Source organism: Zootoca vivipara, chromosome 4, assembly GCF_963506605.1.
Source record: "Zootoca vivipara chromosome 4, rZooViv1.1, whole genome shotgun sequence".
NCBI lineage: Eukaryota > Metazoa > Chordata > Lepidosauria > Squamata > Lacertidae > Zootoca > Zootoca vivipara.
The window spans coordinates 80,890,906-80,908,276 of NC_083279.1; the positions used below are offsets into that span (position 1 = coordinate 80,890,906).

Genomic DNA, 17,371 nt, shown 5'->3' on the forward strand with positions numbered 1-17,371 from the left:
TGCTGCAAATTGGTACTAGGCTTCCCCGAATATAGTTCTGTGTGATATACACACATGTTTTCATATATGCCCAGAGTGGCTGGGAAAACAGAGTAAGATGGGCAGGGTATATATATATATAAATTATTATTACAAGCCAACAGGATCCGCCAAGAAATGCTCAAAGGAGCACCTGACAAACACCATTATGATGACATAAATGTTTTCCTTCCTGGCAATTGCTTTCAAACCTGTGTTCTCTAGACCAAAGTCCACATGAATTCTGGAGCATAAGAACTCTCTATTGTTCAAAGGGGATAGGACCATATTTTCTGCTCATTTGACGGCTGAAATTGATTCCATCAGGCTTTTAAAATGAATTCCAATTTTATAGTTTTACCACATTTTTAGTTTCGCTGAGTCTTTTGTGGACCTCTTAGAGGCAACTGTAATTAAGCAGTACATAGATTTTTTTTTTTAAATAATGCAATTAAACAAACATCTGGAGGGCTACAGGTTCCACACCTGTGCGCAATAAATAAAATAAAATAAAATAAAAAAAAATAATTTATTTGTATCCCACCCTCCCCAGCCGGGCCGGGCTCAGAGCGGCTAACATCATAAAAACAACACAATATGCATAAAAACAGACATCAATTAATTAAAATACATCTTAAAATTAATTCAGACAAGTTAAAATCTGGGCAGGTGGCAATTATCAGGTTGGAAGTGAGAGTGGTTAATACTTGCCAGGACCAACTGTTTCCACTGATCATACAAGGACCTGTGAGTGGGTTGGGGGGTCTCCTTCGGGTTTGTTTTATACAAAGGAAAGTAAGTCAAACTGCATCCTGACCAAAGGCCTGGCGGAACAGCTCCGTCTTGCAGGCCCTGCGGAAAGATGTCAAATCCCACAGGGCCCTGGTCTCTTGTGGGAGAGCATTCCACCAGGCCGGGGCCACGGCTGAAAATGCCCTGGGCTCTAGTCGAGGCCAGTCTTATTTCCCTGGGGCCTGGAATCTTCAAGGTGTTGTTGTTAGCAGACCATAAGGTCCTCCGCGGGGCATACCAGATGAGTCGCTCCCGTAGGTACGAGGGTCCTGGGCCGTATAGGGCTTTAAAGGTCAAAACCAGAACCTTAAACCTGATCCTCTACTCCACAGGAGCCTGTGCAGTTGGTATAGCACTGGATGAATGTGATCCCAAGGCGGGGACCCTGTAAGGAGTCTCGCCATGGCATTCTGCACCCGCTGGAGTTTCTGGGTCAATTTCAAGGGCAGTCCCACGTAGAGTGAGTTAAAATAATCAAGCCTGGAGGTGACCGTCGCATGGATCACAGTGGTGAGATCAGGGCGAGAGAGGTAAGGGACCAATTACTTAGCTTGGCGGAGATGAAAAATGCCGCCTTTGTTGTAGATGTAACCTGCGCCTCCATAGAAAGGGAGGTGTCGAAGATTACACCCAAACTTTTGACGGAAGGCACTGGCACTAATTGCGCCCCCGCAAAGGATGGGAGTTGGCCTCCAACCCCGTATCGTCCCAACCCAGCCAAGGGACCTCTGTCTTTGAAGGATTTAACTTCAACCACTCCCACGTAGCCATCCAGCCACAGCTTCCAAACATCTGATCAGTGTGTCTGGGGCCAAGCCAGGATGGCCCTTCATCAGCAGATAGAGTTGGGTGTCATCAGCATACTGATGGCAACCCAAACCAAAATTCCGGACACGCTGGGCGAGGGGGCACATAAGGATGTTGAAAAGCATCGGGGAGAGAATTGCGCCCCGCGGTACTCTACACACCAAGGACTCAACACACCCAAACCCTGGTTATACACAGGATACACTAAAAGCAAAGGTCAGATTCAACGTTACCTGACAGAGACTGTGCTTGGTAGATAACAACTTTCTGGTTACGTCATAAGACAGCCCGCTTTTGTGAGGTATGATTTTATAAAACTCTGACATTATCTCCATTTTCTCTTTCGGAGATTCCATTTCATCCAGTGCCTTCCTTGCTCGGAGTAAAATACCTTCTGCTCTGCTCACCTTTTAAGAAAATGTGGTATAAAAATGTGTTATTTCTTTCTTGCCTTCTTTTTTTAAAAAAGACACAGACAAATGTGAAGAGAAACAGACAAAGGAGGGCTAAGGGTGCATATACATCCCATATATTTAAAGCACATTCCTGCCTGCCTCAAAGAATCCTGGGAATTGCAGTTTATTAAGGGTACTGAGAACTGTAGCGGGGGGGGGGGAGAGTTAAACTACAGTTTGCAGGATTGGGGGAGGGCACAGGATTGGGGGGAGATTCCACCACAAGAGAATGACTTCCACATGGCAGGGCATGCACTTATGGAGGCTGTAGCCAGAACAGAAAGGGAAGAGAGAGGTGCAACCCTTGCATTCATAAAAATAAACCATTAATACATTTAATGACAAACCTATCACAGCAACACAAGCTGTTTCACAATCCAGAAACAGAAAGCGCATTTGCTTGGCCTTGTATTTCTGTTGGCATTCAAGGGAATTAAACACTCTCAGTGAGCCAATGTCTGTAAGTGGGATTGCCTTACATCGTTGAGGCTGAGGTCGGTTACTGGTTTAGCCAGCAGCGGAGTCAGGTGTCCAAGTGCTTCAATCCAGATCAGTTCCACAAACTTGCTGACTGTTTCAGGCAAAGAGCTGGAATTCGTGGCTTCTGCTATAAGCACCTGCAAACAAACCACTGTGATCAGGCCACCCAAAAGTGCTCAATGGTAAACAGTGGTTTAAAAACAGAGCTAACATAGAACATGTCGTGAATTTCAATAGCTGACATTTCTCTTCAGAACGCCATTAATAATATTTAAAAAAAAATAGGAACAGAAGCAACTAAGCCTATGATTCTATGAATTAATGTCCCAGTTCATATGCAACGTTAAACCTTAACTATCAATAACTTTTGATTTAAAATGAATGATTGCCATACTGGTGCATACTGTTCTTAAGGGCCTATTTGGCTCCTTCCCCACATGTGATTTTGCCACATCAGGGGGGAAGCAAACCAGAATCTGACTTTGTCGTCTTCTTCTTCTTCTTCTTCTTCTTCTTCTTCTTCTTCTTCTTCTTCTTCTTCTTCTTCTTCTTCTTCTTCTTCTTCTTCTTCTTCTTCTTCTTCTATATTTATTTATACTCTGCCTTTTTCCGTGATGGGACTCAAGGCGGCTTACAGAACTGCTAAAAACACAGAAAACTGAATCCTTAAAAAAAAATTACACTAACCTCTTGCAGCTTTTCTGAAGCTAGATATTCCACTTCATGGGGAACATCTTCTTTGAACTGGTAATTCTCGTTTTTCATATTTTCAGTACAAAATTCATAGACTCTTCTAGCCTCTTCAGAAGTCTTTGTTGGTATAAATCGTTTCTGGAACTGAGAACAAAAGAGTGCCCCAATTCAAGTATTTTTTGGGGGGGGGATCACAAAAAGGGAGACATTTCTTATAAATTATCCTGGCATTGAGACAAAGTTAAATTCTAGTTTTCCTTGTACTGTGAAGCATCCAGCTGTGGGTTTGAGAAGACACACAAACCTGCTCCAAATGTGATTTTAAGCAGCGAACCCTGGGAACTGTTGTTCTGCGACGGTTCTTAGGTCACGCAGTAGAAAAGACGGCCCTATCGGCTGCTAGACAGGCTTATGCTTGTGACTGGAAAGGTCCCTTGTGTGAAATCCTGGAGACCCATTGCCAGTCAGTGTGGACAATACAGTGTTGGATGGGCCAATGATCTGACTTGGTATAAGGCCACATTTCCTAGCACAATTCAAAGTGTTGGTGCTGAACGACCTCGGCCCTGTATACCTGAAAGAGCGTCTCCAACCTTATCATTCAACCAGGACACAGAGATCTGGTGGTTCCCTTCTAGCGGTTCTCTCACTGTGAGAAGTGAACCTACAGGGAATCCGTTCAGAGGGGGCCTTCTCGGTAGTAGCACCCACCCTAGTGGAACGCCCTCCCATCAGATGTCAAGGAGATGAGTAACTATATAAACTTTAGAAGACATCTGAAGGCAGCCCTGTATAGGGAAGCTTTTTAATGTGCAATGTTTTATTAGTGTTCGGAAGCCACCCAGAGTAAAATAAAATAAAATTTATTATTATTATTATTAATATTACTTAAAACAAAAGAAATTTCTTAAATCAATGGGGGAAAAGAAAATCCAGAAAATTAAGCAAGAGCATAACACAACATATGAAATCTCTCACATTCAAGAGCATTCACAACATCGAAGAAACAAACTAATGCATAATCATAACAACCACCCCAACTTACCTCTTTCCCATCCAATTGACTGTAGCATGCACTTATGCAGAAAGGATAATCACAGTGCTGCCGAGAGCACTGAAGTTCAACCACCACATACCTGCCAGGTGCCGTAACCTGGGGCGGGGAAAAAGGTGTTTAAGTGCATTTCTATTTGGTAGGCATTATCAGACTCATTTTTTCAATTAAGTTTTTAACCTGACTTCTCTGCTAAACTAACCAAAGCACCATACCTTCATGAAATAATTAAAAAGTCAAGTAAAAGCCATTTAACACCATCAGCAATATTAAAGTTCTTACCTGTTCAAGGACATCATACTTTGCAACCACAAAGTCTTCAGGGAAATAAGGAACATTTTCATCATTATTTGAAAACCATCTGGAACCAAAAAACAAAACAAAACACCAGACTCTTTATTACTGAATGCAACTGAGGCTGCAGTCCATCCCATTACAGTTTACTTCTGAGTAAGCTGTAAGCCTACCATATTAAAGTCAGCCACCTAATGGAATCATATAAGACTTCTGAACTCTTTCAAAAGTCAGTGGTGAAGGCTTGCATAGGAACAAGCGTGTGATCGAGTTTTATTTTGCTTAAAAGTGCTAACAAACAAAGGCTGCCGTCCTGCAGCAGGTTTCTTTTTGCATTTTGCTTGCTTATTTAAATATGCCAAGGGTTCCATATGAAAAGTATCTTAATACTGAGTAGTGTCATGGTTAAAGTGTTTAACTAGGACCAGGATTAAAATCCCAACTCAGCCATGAATCTTGGGCCAGTCACAAACCTGTCTGATCCTGCCAATTCTAATAACAGAGCAGCTGTAGGGAACCTTGGAAGTTCTCCCTCCAAAGCATTTGCTCTACCTGAGTGCCGAATCCCTCTCCAAAGGGAGAGAATATCTGTTCTTCTTTAAATGAGAAAAATAGAAGCCAGAGAAGCCAAGAAGATTACCTCAGCTCACCCACATTGCTGTTGTCATGGGCCTTGCTGCTGTCCCATTCATTCTTTCCAGGAGTCCTCTTTTCTAGGTGGTCATCTCCGTAAACTATTTATTAAGACAGTAGTTATTTCCCTTATGCCCATCAGCTGCTTTTTGAATTAGCATTCACGTATATTAACCGCAACTAATAAATCTCAAAAATCAAGAAAGATAGTCAGAATTTGAAAGGCAGTTTTTGGTGAGGGGTGTATTAAATAATCTTGCTTCGCTTCAGCCCACCAAACTACCCTGTAGACAGCAAGCTGCTTGGTTTGTTCCCAGGCACCAACACACAGCTCAGCGCTTGGATCCCACCTAATTTTAGGGTTTAACCAGATGTGGGCTGCCATTTTCCCTCAACCACTGCCAATACACATTATCTTCCTGCAACAGTAGACAGATCCTGACATTTGCAGTAAACCTACTCTTTCCCTTCTGGCCCTCCAACGAGACACAACAGCTGTCCATGCTACTTCACAAACAAAGGAAAAGATTAGACCACTTTCTTAGTTCCTTGGCTTTTCATCTGTATTGTGTTTGAGCCTATACCAGGCATCCCCAAACTTCGGCCCTCCAGATGTTTTGGACTACAATTCCCATCTTCCCCGACCACTGGTCCTGTTAGATAGGGATCATGGGAGTTGTAGGCCAAAACATCTGGAGGGCCACAGTTTGGAGATGCCTGGCCTATACTGTTTTTCATCCGGGAATGACAGGGTGGTTTAAAATACAAGCGGAGGACATTTTGCGTGTGTCCAATTGATGTGTGGCTGCCGATGCCTGGGTCCTTTTGGACCCAGAAAATGGCAGAACAGGGGCAGAAGCGGGGCGGGGCAGAACAGGGGTCGGCCAGACTGGAGGTGGAACAGGGTGGGGCAGAGCAGACTTATGCACGCTCCAATGCGCATGGGGACCGGAAACAGAACCACGCGCAAAATGGTCACCGCCTGTATAGAAACACAAAAATACATAACGTAGTAACAAAGAGAAGAATTATCCACACACACACACAGTTCAACAGGCCATATAATTAGCCAAAGGCCTGGGAGAAGAGGAATGTTTCTGCCTGGTGCCTAATAGTTATCAGGGTACTCTTACGAACAAAGAAAACAGGCTAACAACAAGCCACTTCCTTATTCCATCAAGCTCAGTGTTGCCTATACCAAACAACTCTCTAGGATTACTATTATTATTTATTGAATATATATATACCGCACTATACCCGGGGGTCTCAGGGCAGTTCACAGAATAAAATCAAGATATAAAACCACAAAATACCCCCCCCCAAAATAAAAACAACAACCCAATAGCCCCCCCCCACCTCCCAAAAACACATTTTAAAAGGGCATAGGATTTAAATTGAATCAACTAAAGGCCTGGTTGAAAAGGAACTTTTTTGCCTGGCGCCTAAAGATGCATTATGAAGGCGCCAGGCGAACTTCCATGAGGAGAGCATTCCACAGATGAGGAGCCACTGCAGAGAAGGCCCGTTCTCATGTTGCCACCCTCCGATCATTCTAGCCTTACCTGGAAAGGCAAGTGATGGAACTTGAGACCTTTTACATGTGAAACATGCACTCTAACACTGAGCTATGGCCCCTCTCCAGCTTCAGCTTTCTATTTACTAGTACAGAAATTCTGCAACCCAAAATCCTTTTTTTGGGGGGGAGGCAATGTGAAGAAGTTAGGCAAACAGAAACAAATTTACACAATCTTATTCTAGTTCAATAGACTTCAAAATGCTCTACCTCCAAAGAAATGTTCCGACAGCAACTTGTCTGCCGAGGAGGACTCTAGTCTGTGAGAATTTCCCCTATCAGGTATGTGTGTCCATGACTGCTGGGCTTCGTATTCATCAGCCTGTAAAAGTCTTCTTTCTTTAACCGAGTTCCATATGAAATCAGCACCTACAATGGGCAGCTGATATTTCTTGATGGCTTTCAGATGAATGGAGCTGAGTGAGTTAGCGTCGTCAGTGACCACATGAGTACACTAAAATGTAATGAGGGGTTCAGTTTAGAAAATGAACTGTTCATACTCATAGCTGCCAAGTTTCCCATATTCCCTGGGAAACCCCGTTTTTCCAGCTGCCCCCAGCCGAAAAAACAGATTTTTTTTTGTTTTTTCCCGGTTTATTCTGGTGCGGCGGCCATTTTGGAACTGGGCGGAGCATGCTCAGAAGCGACTTTTGATGCTGCTTTGCCCAGTTCCAAAATGGCTGCAGCGAGACTTCTGGTGCGGCGGCCATTTTGGAACAGGGCAGAGCAGCATCAAAAGTTGCTTCTGAGCATGCTCCGCCCAGTTCCAAAATGGCGGCAGTGCTACTTCCGGTCTGCTACTTCCAGTCCAGTCCCTTATTTCTCAGGCCCGAACTTGGCAGGTATGTTCATACTAAGGAACATATTGTGAGTCTACACTCTACACAAAAAAATAATCTTGGTGGCACAGATGAGGCAACTGTCACTACACTACCCGCCGAGGCCATTACTCAGTGTCATACCAAACCCAAGTAATAGAGGCATCCTCAGAATCCCCTCCCTGGTCCCACCGTTGAGGAATATATCCTCCTAAGGCCACATATAAGCAAAATATTTAAGATCCTAGGACTTCAATAATGCAACAGCAGCCAGAACATAAAGTGCTACATTGCTTTACGCCTCTGTTTACAACAAAGAACCAAACATTTAAAACTTACCTCATGATTTAACACAAATTTAATCTGCCCACCATTTTCTTTAATGCAGCCATTCAGTCTGCTCTTTTCCAGAACAGATAATTTTTTCACTTTCACGAAGAATGCGCAGTTTGCAAAAATTGTCACCGTCATCCTGCAATATAATAATAATAAGGTAATAATTGAGAGTCCCATGGACTGCAAGACAATCAAACCTATCCATTCTGAAGGAAATCAGCCCTGAGTGCTCACTGGAAGGACAGATCGTGAAGCTGAAATATACCTACGGTATATAACCATGGGGGGAGGGGTTTCCTGGTAATGCAGTCCTACAGATGTTGACTCAGAAGTTTCTAGTACCTGTGCATATAAATGCATGTACTTTTACACAAAAGGCTCCATGCAGGAGACAGAATACAGCAATTCACATACTACAGTTGCTAAGATACAGTTTTACACTGTGAGAGCACCAGTGAACAATTTTTCTAATATAACTTTAACCAAAAGAGTCATCCCCTTCAAAAATCGGTGCAGCTTATTTCCAAGTAGCTAGGCAGACAATTGCACTGTAAGTAAAGTCCAAAATGGCCTATAATAAGATTGTCCCTAGATAATCTATCCTCGTGTAGCTTCATGTAGCTCAAAGAACTGTATGTTAGATATCAGTGTGTGAGCGCCAACCTTTATTTGTAGAAAAGGCTTATTTATTTTCTATCCTGCCCTTCCTCCTAAAGCAGCAAACAAAACAGCAGAACAACACAAACATTAAATTTAGAACAAATTTCCTTGGAGCTAATTAGCTCCCAATGTTTCCATATATACCCCTAAACAAACTTATGCTGCAATCTGCTCCCATAAGACTTAAACATTCCTGGTGTAAAACTGTCTATACGTCATTTAAAGGTAAAGGGACCCCTGACTGTTAAGTCCAGTCACAGACTACTCTGGGGTTGCGGCGCTCATCTCGCTTTACTGGCTGAGAGAGCTTCCAGGTCATGTGGCTAGCATGACTAAGCCGCTTCTGGCGAACAAGAGCAGCACACAGAAATGCCATTTACCTTCCCACCGGAGTGGTACCTATTTATCTACTTGCACTCTGAGGTGCTTTCAAATTGCTAGGTTGGCAGGAGCTGGGACCGAACAATGGGAGCTCACCCTGTCGCAGGGAATCGAACCGCCGACCTTCTGATCAGCAAGCCCTAGGCTCTGTAGTTTACTTTAGACCAAAGCGCCACCCGCGTACCATTTACTGTACTTTAAATCAGGGATGGAAAACCTTTGGGCAGCCATACATATGCTGAACGTCAGCTCCCATCAGCCCCAGCAAGCATAGCTAATAACCAGGGGTGACGGGGGTTGTAGTTCAGCAAGCCGACACGCCAGCTATAACCGCATCACACCCACGTTTCTGAAATACACCTTACAAAGGAAGCAACATAAAGAGATGCGTATCTAAGCAGAAGGTAACACTCTGTTAATTTTTGAATTTTAATTTGTTTGACACTATTCTATTGTGGTTTTCATTTTTTCTATGTTTTAAATTATGGTTTCACTTTTTAGTGCTGATTTCATTCTTGTAAACTGCTTTGAGGGTGTTGGGTTTCTTTTTAAAAAACAACAACAACAAGCAGCTGTATAAAATTTTCATGAAATACAGCTTACAGTAAAGTTTTGGAGGAATAAGTTCTGCTGCAAAGTTAGGAATGGTCGGAGTTCTAGTTCAGCTACATCGTGACCATGCCCCTGCTAAATAAATTAAAAAATACTTGACTAAAAGGAGGAATTGTAGAAAGATTTTGACAGGTTTTTTTCTGAGCACTCGGGAGTCAAGAGGAAGTAATTTGAAACAACTGCTGTTGAGTGAGACATTTCATTCCGAATCTGCTAGACAGAGCCAGAGAGAAGACGATGCTCAGCCCCTCCTAACATAAATAATCCTGGCTACGCCCACGATCGTGAAGTCGGCAGGTTCCCTATCCCTCTGCTACCGCCTGACCCAAAGAGAAAAGGAACACAAGAAAATGCAAAGCCCAGAGGGAAAACTGGACCCTTTCACTCATTCACAAAGCTGCCAGCGCCCTTATCCCTGTGCCTTTAATACAACTGCGGGACAAGGAGCAAAATCTCCGTGGGTGGGGGCGGGGCTTTTTTTCTTTCACCTTCCCTCCTCTCCCCCCCCCCGGCCTGCAGCGAAAGCGAAATCGGTGCCTGCTGTCATGCAACAACCATTAAATGAAAGGCACAAGAACCTTGCCGGGCAGGAAAGTTGGCAACCCTTCCTCTTCTGTCAGACGGCACCGTTAACTGATCTGCTCCGCCTGGAAATCAGAAACGAGGACGAGGCAGGGAATCCGAAGGGGAACTTGCCTGCTTGCCGCCCGTCGCCCCAGCCCTGGCAGCAGCTCGCTTCCTGGTTCCGACAAGGCTCACGCCACCGAGGTTGCGCCGGATTCCAGGAGGGGCCGCTGCAACCTAGCTGCCGGAGGGGGAAAGGCGGCCTCCAATCAGGTGTCAGCACTGGCCCGGATCAGCGAAGCAAAAGCAATGGAAGGACCAGGATCTGAACTTGGATTGATGTTTTCATCGCTGCTGGCTGCGTCATGATTATAGCAGCAGCTGGGGCTTAATGCTGTGTGGCGGGAGCTACGGGCAGCTGACTAGGGCTGCACTGAAAGAGCTAATCACTTTGGGACAATCTGCTAAGGCGGAGAGCAGAAGGCTCCCAAATGCCTGTTATTTAAGTGCTTAAGAAAAGCATGCAGTTCTGCAAACTGGACATTATCAGCTTTATTGCCGGCGTCTGGTAGAGCATTTGACTTACACCTGAATAAACAAGCCTTTGGGGCAGAATATCTTGACTTTTCAAGTTACCTGAGCGCTTAAATATTTAGTATTTTAAATTGCCTTTTAGTATTTGCACAATCTGTGCTTAATTTCTGTTGTTTGTGATCATTAAATATAATGTTAGGCTATTTCATTTCAACATTAACATTTTGTGCAATCACTGCTATCGGTTTCACTTTTGCAATGGGTTTGCTGGACTATTGTGAATTTACTATACTGTAGTAAATTCTGTAGCATAATAACTGTGAAAATTAGAGGATTTCAGTATGATCCTATCCCTGTACAACTGAATCATTTAAAAAATTGTTGTTGTTGTTTAGTCATTTAGTCGTGTCCGATTCTTCGTGACCCCATGGACCATAGCACGCCAGGCACTCCTGTCTTCCACTGCCTCCCGCAGTTTGGTCAAATTCATGTTTGTAGCTTCAAGAACACTGTCCAGCCAAGGGCGTACCCACCACGGGGCAAGTTAGGGTAGCTGCCCTACTCTAGAAGCAGGGCTGGTGGGCAGAGGCGGAGCACAGCCCGGCGGAGCGCAAGTTCGCCATTCCCGCCGCGCCACGCCGCACCCTCCCTCCAGCTCCCCGGCGCGCCCTCAGGCAAGGCCAAGCGCGGCGGGGAACCAGGGAGCGCGGCGCGGTGGGCGGGAACGCCGAACTCGCGCTCCGCTGGGCTGGGCTCCGCCTCCGCCCCCCAGCCCTGCTTCTAGGGAGGGGCACAGCCCGGCAGAGCGCGAGTTCGCCGTTCCCGCCCGCCGCGCTGCGCCCTCCCTCCAGCTCCCCGTCGCGCCCTCTGGCAAGGCCAGGCGCGGCGGGGAACCAGAGAGCGCGGCGGGGCGGGCGGGAACGCTGAACTCGCACTCTGCTGGGCTGGGCTCCGCCCACCAGCCCTGCTTCTAGGGAGGGGCACAGCCCGGCGGAGCGTGAGTTCGCCGTTCCCGCCCACTTTGTGGCCCCTCCCCTTCCGTGCCTTGGCCCCTCCCCTTGCCCCCCCCCCCTAGTTTTGATCCTGGGTACGCCCATGTGTCCAGCCATCTCGTCCTCAGTCGTCCCCTTCTCCTTGTGCCCTCCATCTTCCCCAACATCAGGGTCTTTTCCAGGGAGTCTTCTCTTCTCGTGAGGTGGCCAAAGTATTGGAGCTTCAGCTTCAGAATCTGTCCTTCCAGTGAGCACTCAGGGCTGATTTCCTTAAGAATGGATAGGTTTGATCTTCTAGCAGTCCATGGGACTCTCAAGAGTCTCCTCCAGCACCATAATTCAAAAGCATCAATTCTTTTTTTTTTTAAATGATAAATTTTTATTGATTTTCCAACAAAATTAATATATCAAAACAAAAAAAACAATATATACATCAAGATCGACAGCGCGACTTCCTTCCTTCCAGCAGATGGTAAGTTATTTCAATCTCATATCGTATTATTTAATTCATTATATATGTATCATTGTGGGAGTTATGTTATTACCACTAACGTTTTCATACCTTTATAATTAATTTTTGCGTATTCAACAAATTTACTCCATTGCAGTTTGAGTTTTCCTTCATCCTGTTCCCAGATTCTGTTGGTGAGTACGGCCATTTCCATATATTCCAAAAGTTTCGACTGCCACTCATTAATTGATGGCATTTCGTTAATTTTCCATTTCTGGGCTATTAGAATTCTCGCCGCCGTAGTGGCGTACAAAAAGAAATTTTGGTCAGTTTTTGCTATTTCTTTGTCTAAAAGTCCCAACAAAAAGGCCTCCGGCTTTTTGGGAAAGGTGTATCTCAGAATTTTCTTTAATTCATTGTAAACCAAATCCCAAAATTTTTTAACCTTTTTGCACTCCCACCACATGTGGTAAAATTCTCCCACCGATGTTTCACATTTCCAACACCATTTATTTTGATTTCTATACATTTTAGATAATTTTACTGGTGTTAGGTACCAACGGTGTGCTAACTTCATTACATTTTCTTTAAGAGTAGTACATGCCGTAAAGTTTAGATGTTCTCTCCATAGTTTGGTCCAGCTATCCGTGGGTATATTATGCCCGAAATCTCTCGCCCATTTGATCATACAATCCTTTGTCAACTCGTCCAACGTGTACCAATCCAGTAGTAAATTGTACATTTTTGATAATAATTTTTGACTATTTTCCAATAATTCGATTTGAAATTTTGACTTTTTTGCCTCAAAACCAGTTTCTCTCCTATCCTTATTAAATAAATCATTAACTTGATAGTATTGTAGCCAACCGGCGAATTTATCCTTAATCTGGTCATAAATTTTTAATTTAAAATCATCTTTCGTTTTTACAACAATATCCTCATACATAATTCCTTTCCTATCCATGTTCACTTTTCGTATAGCTAAGACATTTAAGGGAGCAACCCACCATGGTGTTTTCCTTTCTAATAGAGCTTTATTACGGTTCCATACTTCCAAAATTGGACCCCTAAATACATGACTTTTAAAGCCAGTATGGATTTTGTTATAGCACAGATAGGCATGCCAGCCGAATCTATTTGTATATCCCTCAAGGTCTAACAAATCCGTATTTTGTAATGTAATCCAATCCTTGATCCATACAAGGCAAGCTGCCTCATAGTATAGCTTTAACTCAGGCATGGCGAACCCTCCTCTCTCTTTTTTATCTACAAGGATTTTTTGCTTAATTCTAGGCTTCTTTCCTAGCCACACAAATTTAGATAGGGCTCTTTGCCAATCCTTAAATTGGGAGGTCCCTTTTATTATAGGAATATTTTGGAATAGGAATAAAAGCCGTGGCAGAACATTCATTTTCACCGCCGCAATCCTTCCCCAGAAAGATAATTTAAGTTTCTTCCAGCATTCCATATCTTTGTTGATTTCTTTCCAGACTGTTTTATAATTGTCGTTAAACAAATTGATATTTTTCGCCGTTAGCCACACTCCTAAATATTTTATCTTTTTGGCACATGAAATTCCTAATTGTTCTTCTAATCTCTCACTTTCTTCTTTTTTTAAATTTTTCAGAATCATCTTGGTCTTTGTTTTGTTGAGTTTGAAACCCGCCACCTTGCCGAATTCTTCCAAAATTTTCAGGACTTCCGGTAAGCTTGTATCTGGTTGTTCTACAGTTACTGCGAGGTCGTCGGCGAAAGCCTTGACTTTGTATTCTTTTTTCCCTAATTTGATGCCCTTTACCTCTGTATCATTTCTCAAACGATTATTCAAGATTTCCATCACCATAATAAATAACAGGGGGGAGATAGGGCAACCCTGTCTAGTCCCTTTAGAAATATTGAATTTTTCTGTCAAGTTGTTATTTATTATTAGCCTTGCGGTCTGTTCTGTGTAGATTGCTTCGACAAAAGCATAAATTCTTCGGCGATCAGCCTTCTTTATGGTCCAGCTCTCACTTCCATACATCACTACTGGGAAAACCATAGCTTTAACTATACGGACCTCTTTGTCGGCAAGGTGGTGTCTCTGCTTTTTAAGATGCTGTCTAGGTTTGTCATTGCTTTTCTCCCAAGAAGCAGGCGTCTTTTAATTTCGTGACTGCTGTCACCATCTGCAGTAATCAAGGAGCCCAAGAAAGCAAAATCTCTCACTGCCTCCATTTCTTCCCCTTCTATTTGCCAGGAGGTGATGGGACCAGTGGCCATGATCTTTTTTGCGCTCTCCTCTTTCACCCTCATTAAAAGGTTCTAAAGTACCTGTTAGAAAATGGCGGCGCGTGGAGACGCAGCGGCTGGTTGCTCCCTAACTCAGAATTTGGCTTTTTTGTCCTGCCAAAATAGACTTGTTTATAGTCGACAGGATATGTTATCTATTCGGCTATGGAGTGGGCACTGCATAAATTGTGTCTCCGCGTCTGCAAGGAAGATTTTTTGACATCAAAGAACTGGGGAGGAAAGAGGCACAGGAGAGACCGTAAACAGAAGAGTGGTTGCAAGGGAGGAAGGCGACTAAGGCAATTAAGGCTGAAGACACAGCACTATAACCTACCACTTCCCAGCATTTTCTATGCGAATGTGAGATCCTTGGTGAACAAGCTGGAGGAGTGGAAGCTGTGGGTGGCAACTGAGAGAACTGTGAGTGAATGCTGTCTTCTGCTGATTACAGAAACTTGGCTGACACCACTTATACCTGACTCAGCCATAGAACTAGCAGGCTATACAGTGTTCCGTCATGATAGAACAGAGGACTCTGGTCAAGGAAGGGGGGGAGGTTTGTGTGCATATGTAAACAACTGCTGGTGCACAAACCACACCGTGATAGCTAGTCATTGTTCCCCAACTGTGGAATTTATGACGCTTAAATGCAGACCTATTTACATCCCCCAAGAATTTACAGTAGTACTGATAACTATAGTATATATTGCACCTGATGCGAACATCAATGACGCATTGGGTCTCCTGCACGATGCTGTTAATAGACAACAATGCAAGTATCCTGAGGCTGCATTTATTGTATGCGGGGATTTCAACCAAGCAGATTTGAAAGTGGTCCTACCTACATTTTATCAACATATGAAGTGTGCAACCAGGGGGGAAAGGACTCTGGACAGACTGTACACAAATGTCAAGCAAGCCTATAAAGCTGAACCGCTGGCACACCTAGGTCAATCTGATCACGTGTCCCTGCTCCTGACTCCTATATACATTCCACTGAGGAAACGGATTCCAACAACAAAGAGGAGTATTACAATATGGCCGGCTGAAGCATCTCAACAGCTACAGGACTGTTTTCATGACACAGACTGGGAGGTATTTAACCAACAGGACGTAGAGACTCTTACTGAGGAAGTGTTGGATTACATCAGGTTCTGCACTGACAATGTAATACAGAGGCGCCGGATAAATGTCTACCCAAACAGGAAGCCCTGGATGACAAGGGAGGTACAGGGGCTGCTAAAGGCAAGAAATACTGCTTTTAGAAGTGGAAATAGGATGATGTACAGCTCAGCCAGAGCGGATTTAAAGAGAGGTATCCGGGTGGCCAAAGAGGCGTACAGGCAGCGGCTGGGGGATCACCTACAGAGTAATAACACCAGGCAGGTGTGGCAAGGTGTACAGGAATTGACGGGCAAAAAACCCAAAGATTCCTTGGTGGACGAGGGAGGGGCATCCCTCACAGAGGAGTTGAATGTCTTTTTTGCCCGCTTTGAAGCAACATCTGCAGCGACACCTGTGGAGGCTTGGCCACCATCACCACCGTCGCCATCATCAGTGCAAAGGAATGTGGTATTCAAAGTGGAGGAAGGAGAGATGAGGAAGGTGCTGAAGGGAATCAACTCAAGGAAGGCTACAGGGCCAGATGGAGTAGCTGGAAGGGTCTTGAGAGACTGCGCAGACCAACTAGCAGAAGTCTTCACTGGGATTTTAAATCGATCCCTAGCCCAGGCTACTGTCCCATCTTGCCTGAAGTCTTCTATTATTGTTCCAGTACCAAAAAAATCCAATCCGGAGAATCTGAGAGGCTTTCGTCCAGTAGCACTTACACCCATAATTATGAAGTGCTTTGAAAAGCTGGTACGAAATTATGTCATTGCCTGCCTACCAGAGGGATTGGACACATTCCAATTTGCCTACAAAACGAAAACAGAGGATGCCGTGGCGATTGCCCTCCAAGCTGTTCTTGCATATTTGGAGCAGCGGGGGAGCTATGCCAGACTGCTTTTTGTAGATTTCAGCTCGGCATTCAATACCATTCTACCGCGACGTCTGATAGCTAAATTGGGAAATATGGGGCTCCCGCTATCACTCTGTGGGTGGATACTGGACTTTCTTTCAGATCGCTCTCAGCGGGTCCGGTTGGGCCCTTATATGTCTAACATGCTTAGGACTAACACAGGAACACCACAAGGATGTGTGCTTAGTCCGCTCCTTTATACTCTTTATACGTATGATTGTGTCGCTGCCCACCCTAGAAATAGGGTTGTCAAATTTGCAGATGACACAACCGTGATCAGGCTCATCTCTGATAAGGAGGGTGAAACTGACTATAGAGATGAGGTGGAGCGGCTGACAGAGTGGTGCAGAATTAATAACTTGCTCATAAATACAAAGAAAACAAAGGAGCTTGTGGTGGACTTTAGGAGACAGAAGAACGAGGTCCAGCCACTTTTGATTGACGGAATTTGTGTGGAGAGGGTAACATTTAGATTTCTAGGCATTGAGTTACAGGAGGATCTGTCCTGGAGTGTTATTACAAGGGGGCTTGTGAAGACGGCGCAGCAGAGACTGTATTTTTTGATAATTTTAAGGAAAAACCATCTTCCACAAAAGCTGCTGCTTGCCTTCTATCACTGTGCCATACAGAGTGTGCTCACGTACGGTTTATGTGTGTGGTACGGAAGCTGTACTTCTCAGGATAGAGCAGGGTTGTGTAGAATTATTAAAACAGCAGAGAGCATTATTGGCTGCTCACTCTCCACCTTAGAACAAATCTACACCACCAGGTGCCATAGAAAAGCACTAGACATATCAAGAGAGCCAACGCACCCTGGTCACCATTTCTTTGAGCTCCTGCCATCGGGACGGAGATATAGAACAATGCAGGCAAGAACGAGCCGTCTCAGGAACAGTTTCTTCTCTAGAGCGATTTTGGCCTTAAATGGAATGC

At 44.3% G+C, this 17,371-nt stretch overlaps 1 protein-coding gene across 6 annotated transcripts in view; it reads right to left on the reverse strand.

Moving 5' to 3' along the window:
- Positions 1 to 10,422, reverse strand: part of PARP4 (poly(ADP-ribose) polymerase family member 4) — a 55,843-nt gene extending 45,421 nt beyond the window's left edge. For 3 of the 6 annotated variants that reach the window (XM_060273832.1, XM_035115126.2, XM_035115125.2), the window contains exons 1-9: positions 10,185 to 10,420; positions 7,957 to 8,089; positions 7,010 to 7,253; positions 5,234 to 5,327; positions 4,582 to 4,660; positions 4,291 to 4,398; positions 3,240 to 3,389; positions 2,552 to 2,689; positions 1,851 to 2,024 (exon numbers count right to left, since the gene is read on the reverse strand). In XM_060273832.1, coding sequence (XP_060129815.1) covers positions 1,851 to 2,024; positions 2,552 to 2,689; positions 3,240 to 3,389; positions 4,291 to 4,398; positions 4,582 to 4,660; positions 5,234 to 5,327; positions 7,010 to 7,253; positions 7,957 to 8,088 — 1,119 coding nt within the window. In that variant the 5' untranslated portion in view covers position 8,089; positions 10,185 to 10,420. Of the gene's footprint in view, positions 1 to 1,850; positions 2,025 to 2,551; positions 2,690 to 3,239; positions 3,390 to 4,290; positions 4,399 to 4,581; positions 4,661 to 5,233; positions 5,328 to 7,009; positions 7,254 to 7,956; positions 8,090 to 10,184 lie in introns of all 6 variants that reach the window. The other 3 variants (XM_035115123.2, XM_035115122.2, XM_035115124.2) reach the window with 3 other exon arrangements.
- Positions 10,423 to 17,371: the final 6,949 nt, after the last annotated feature.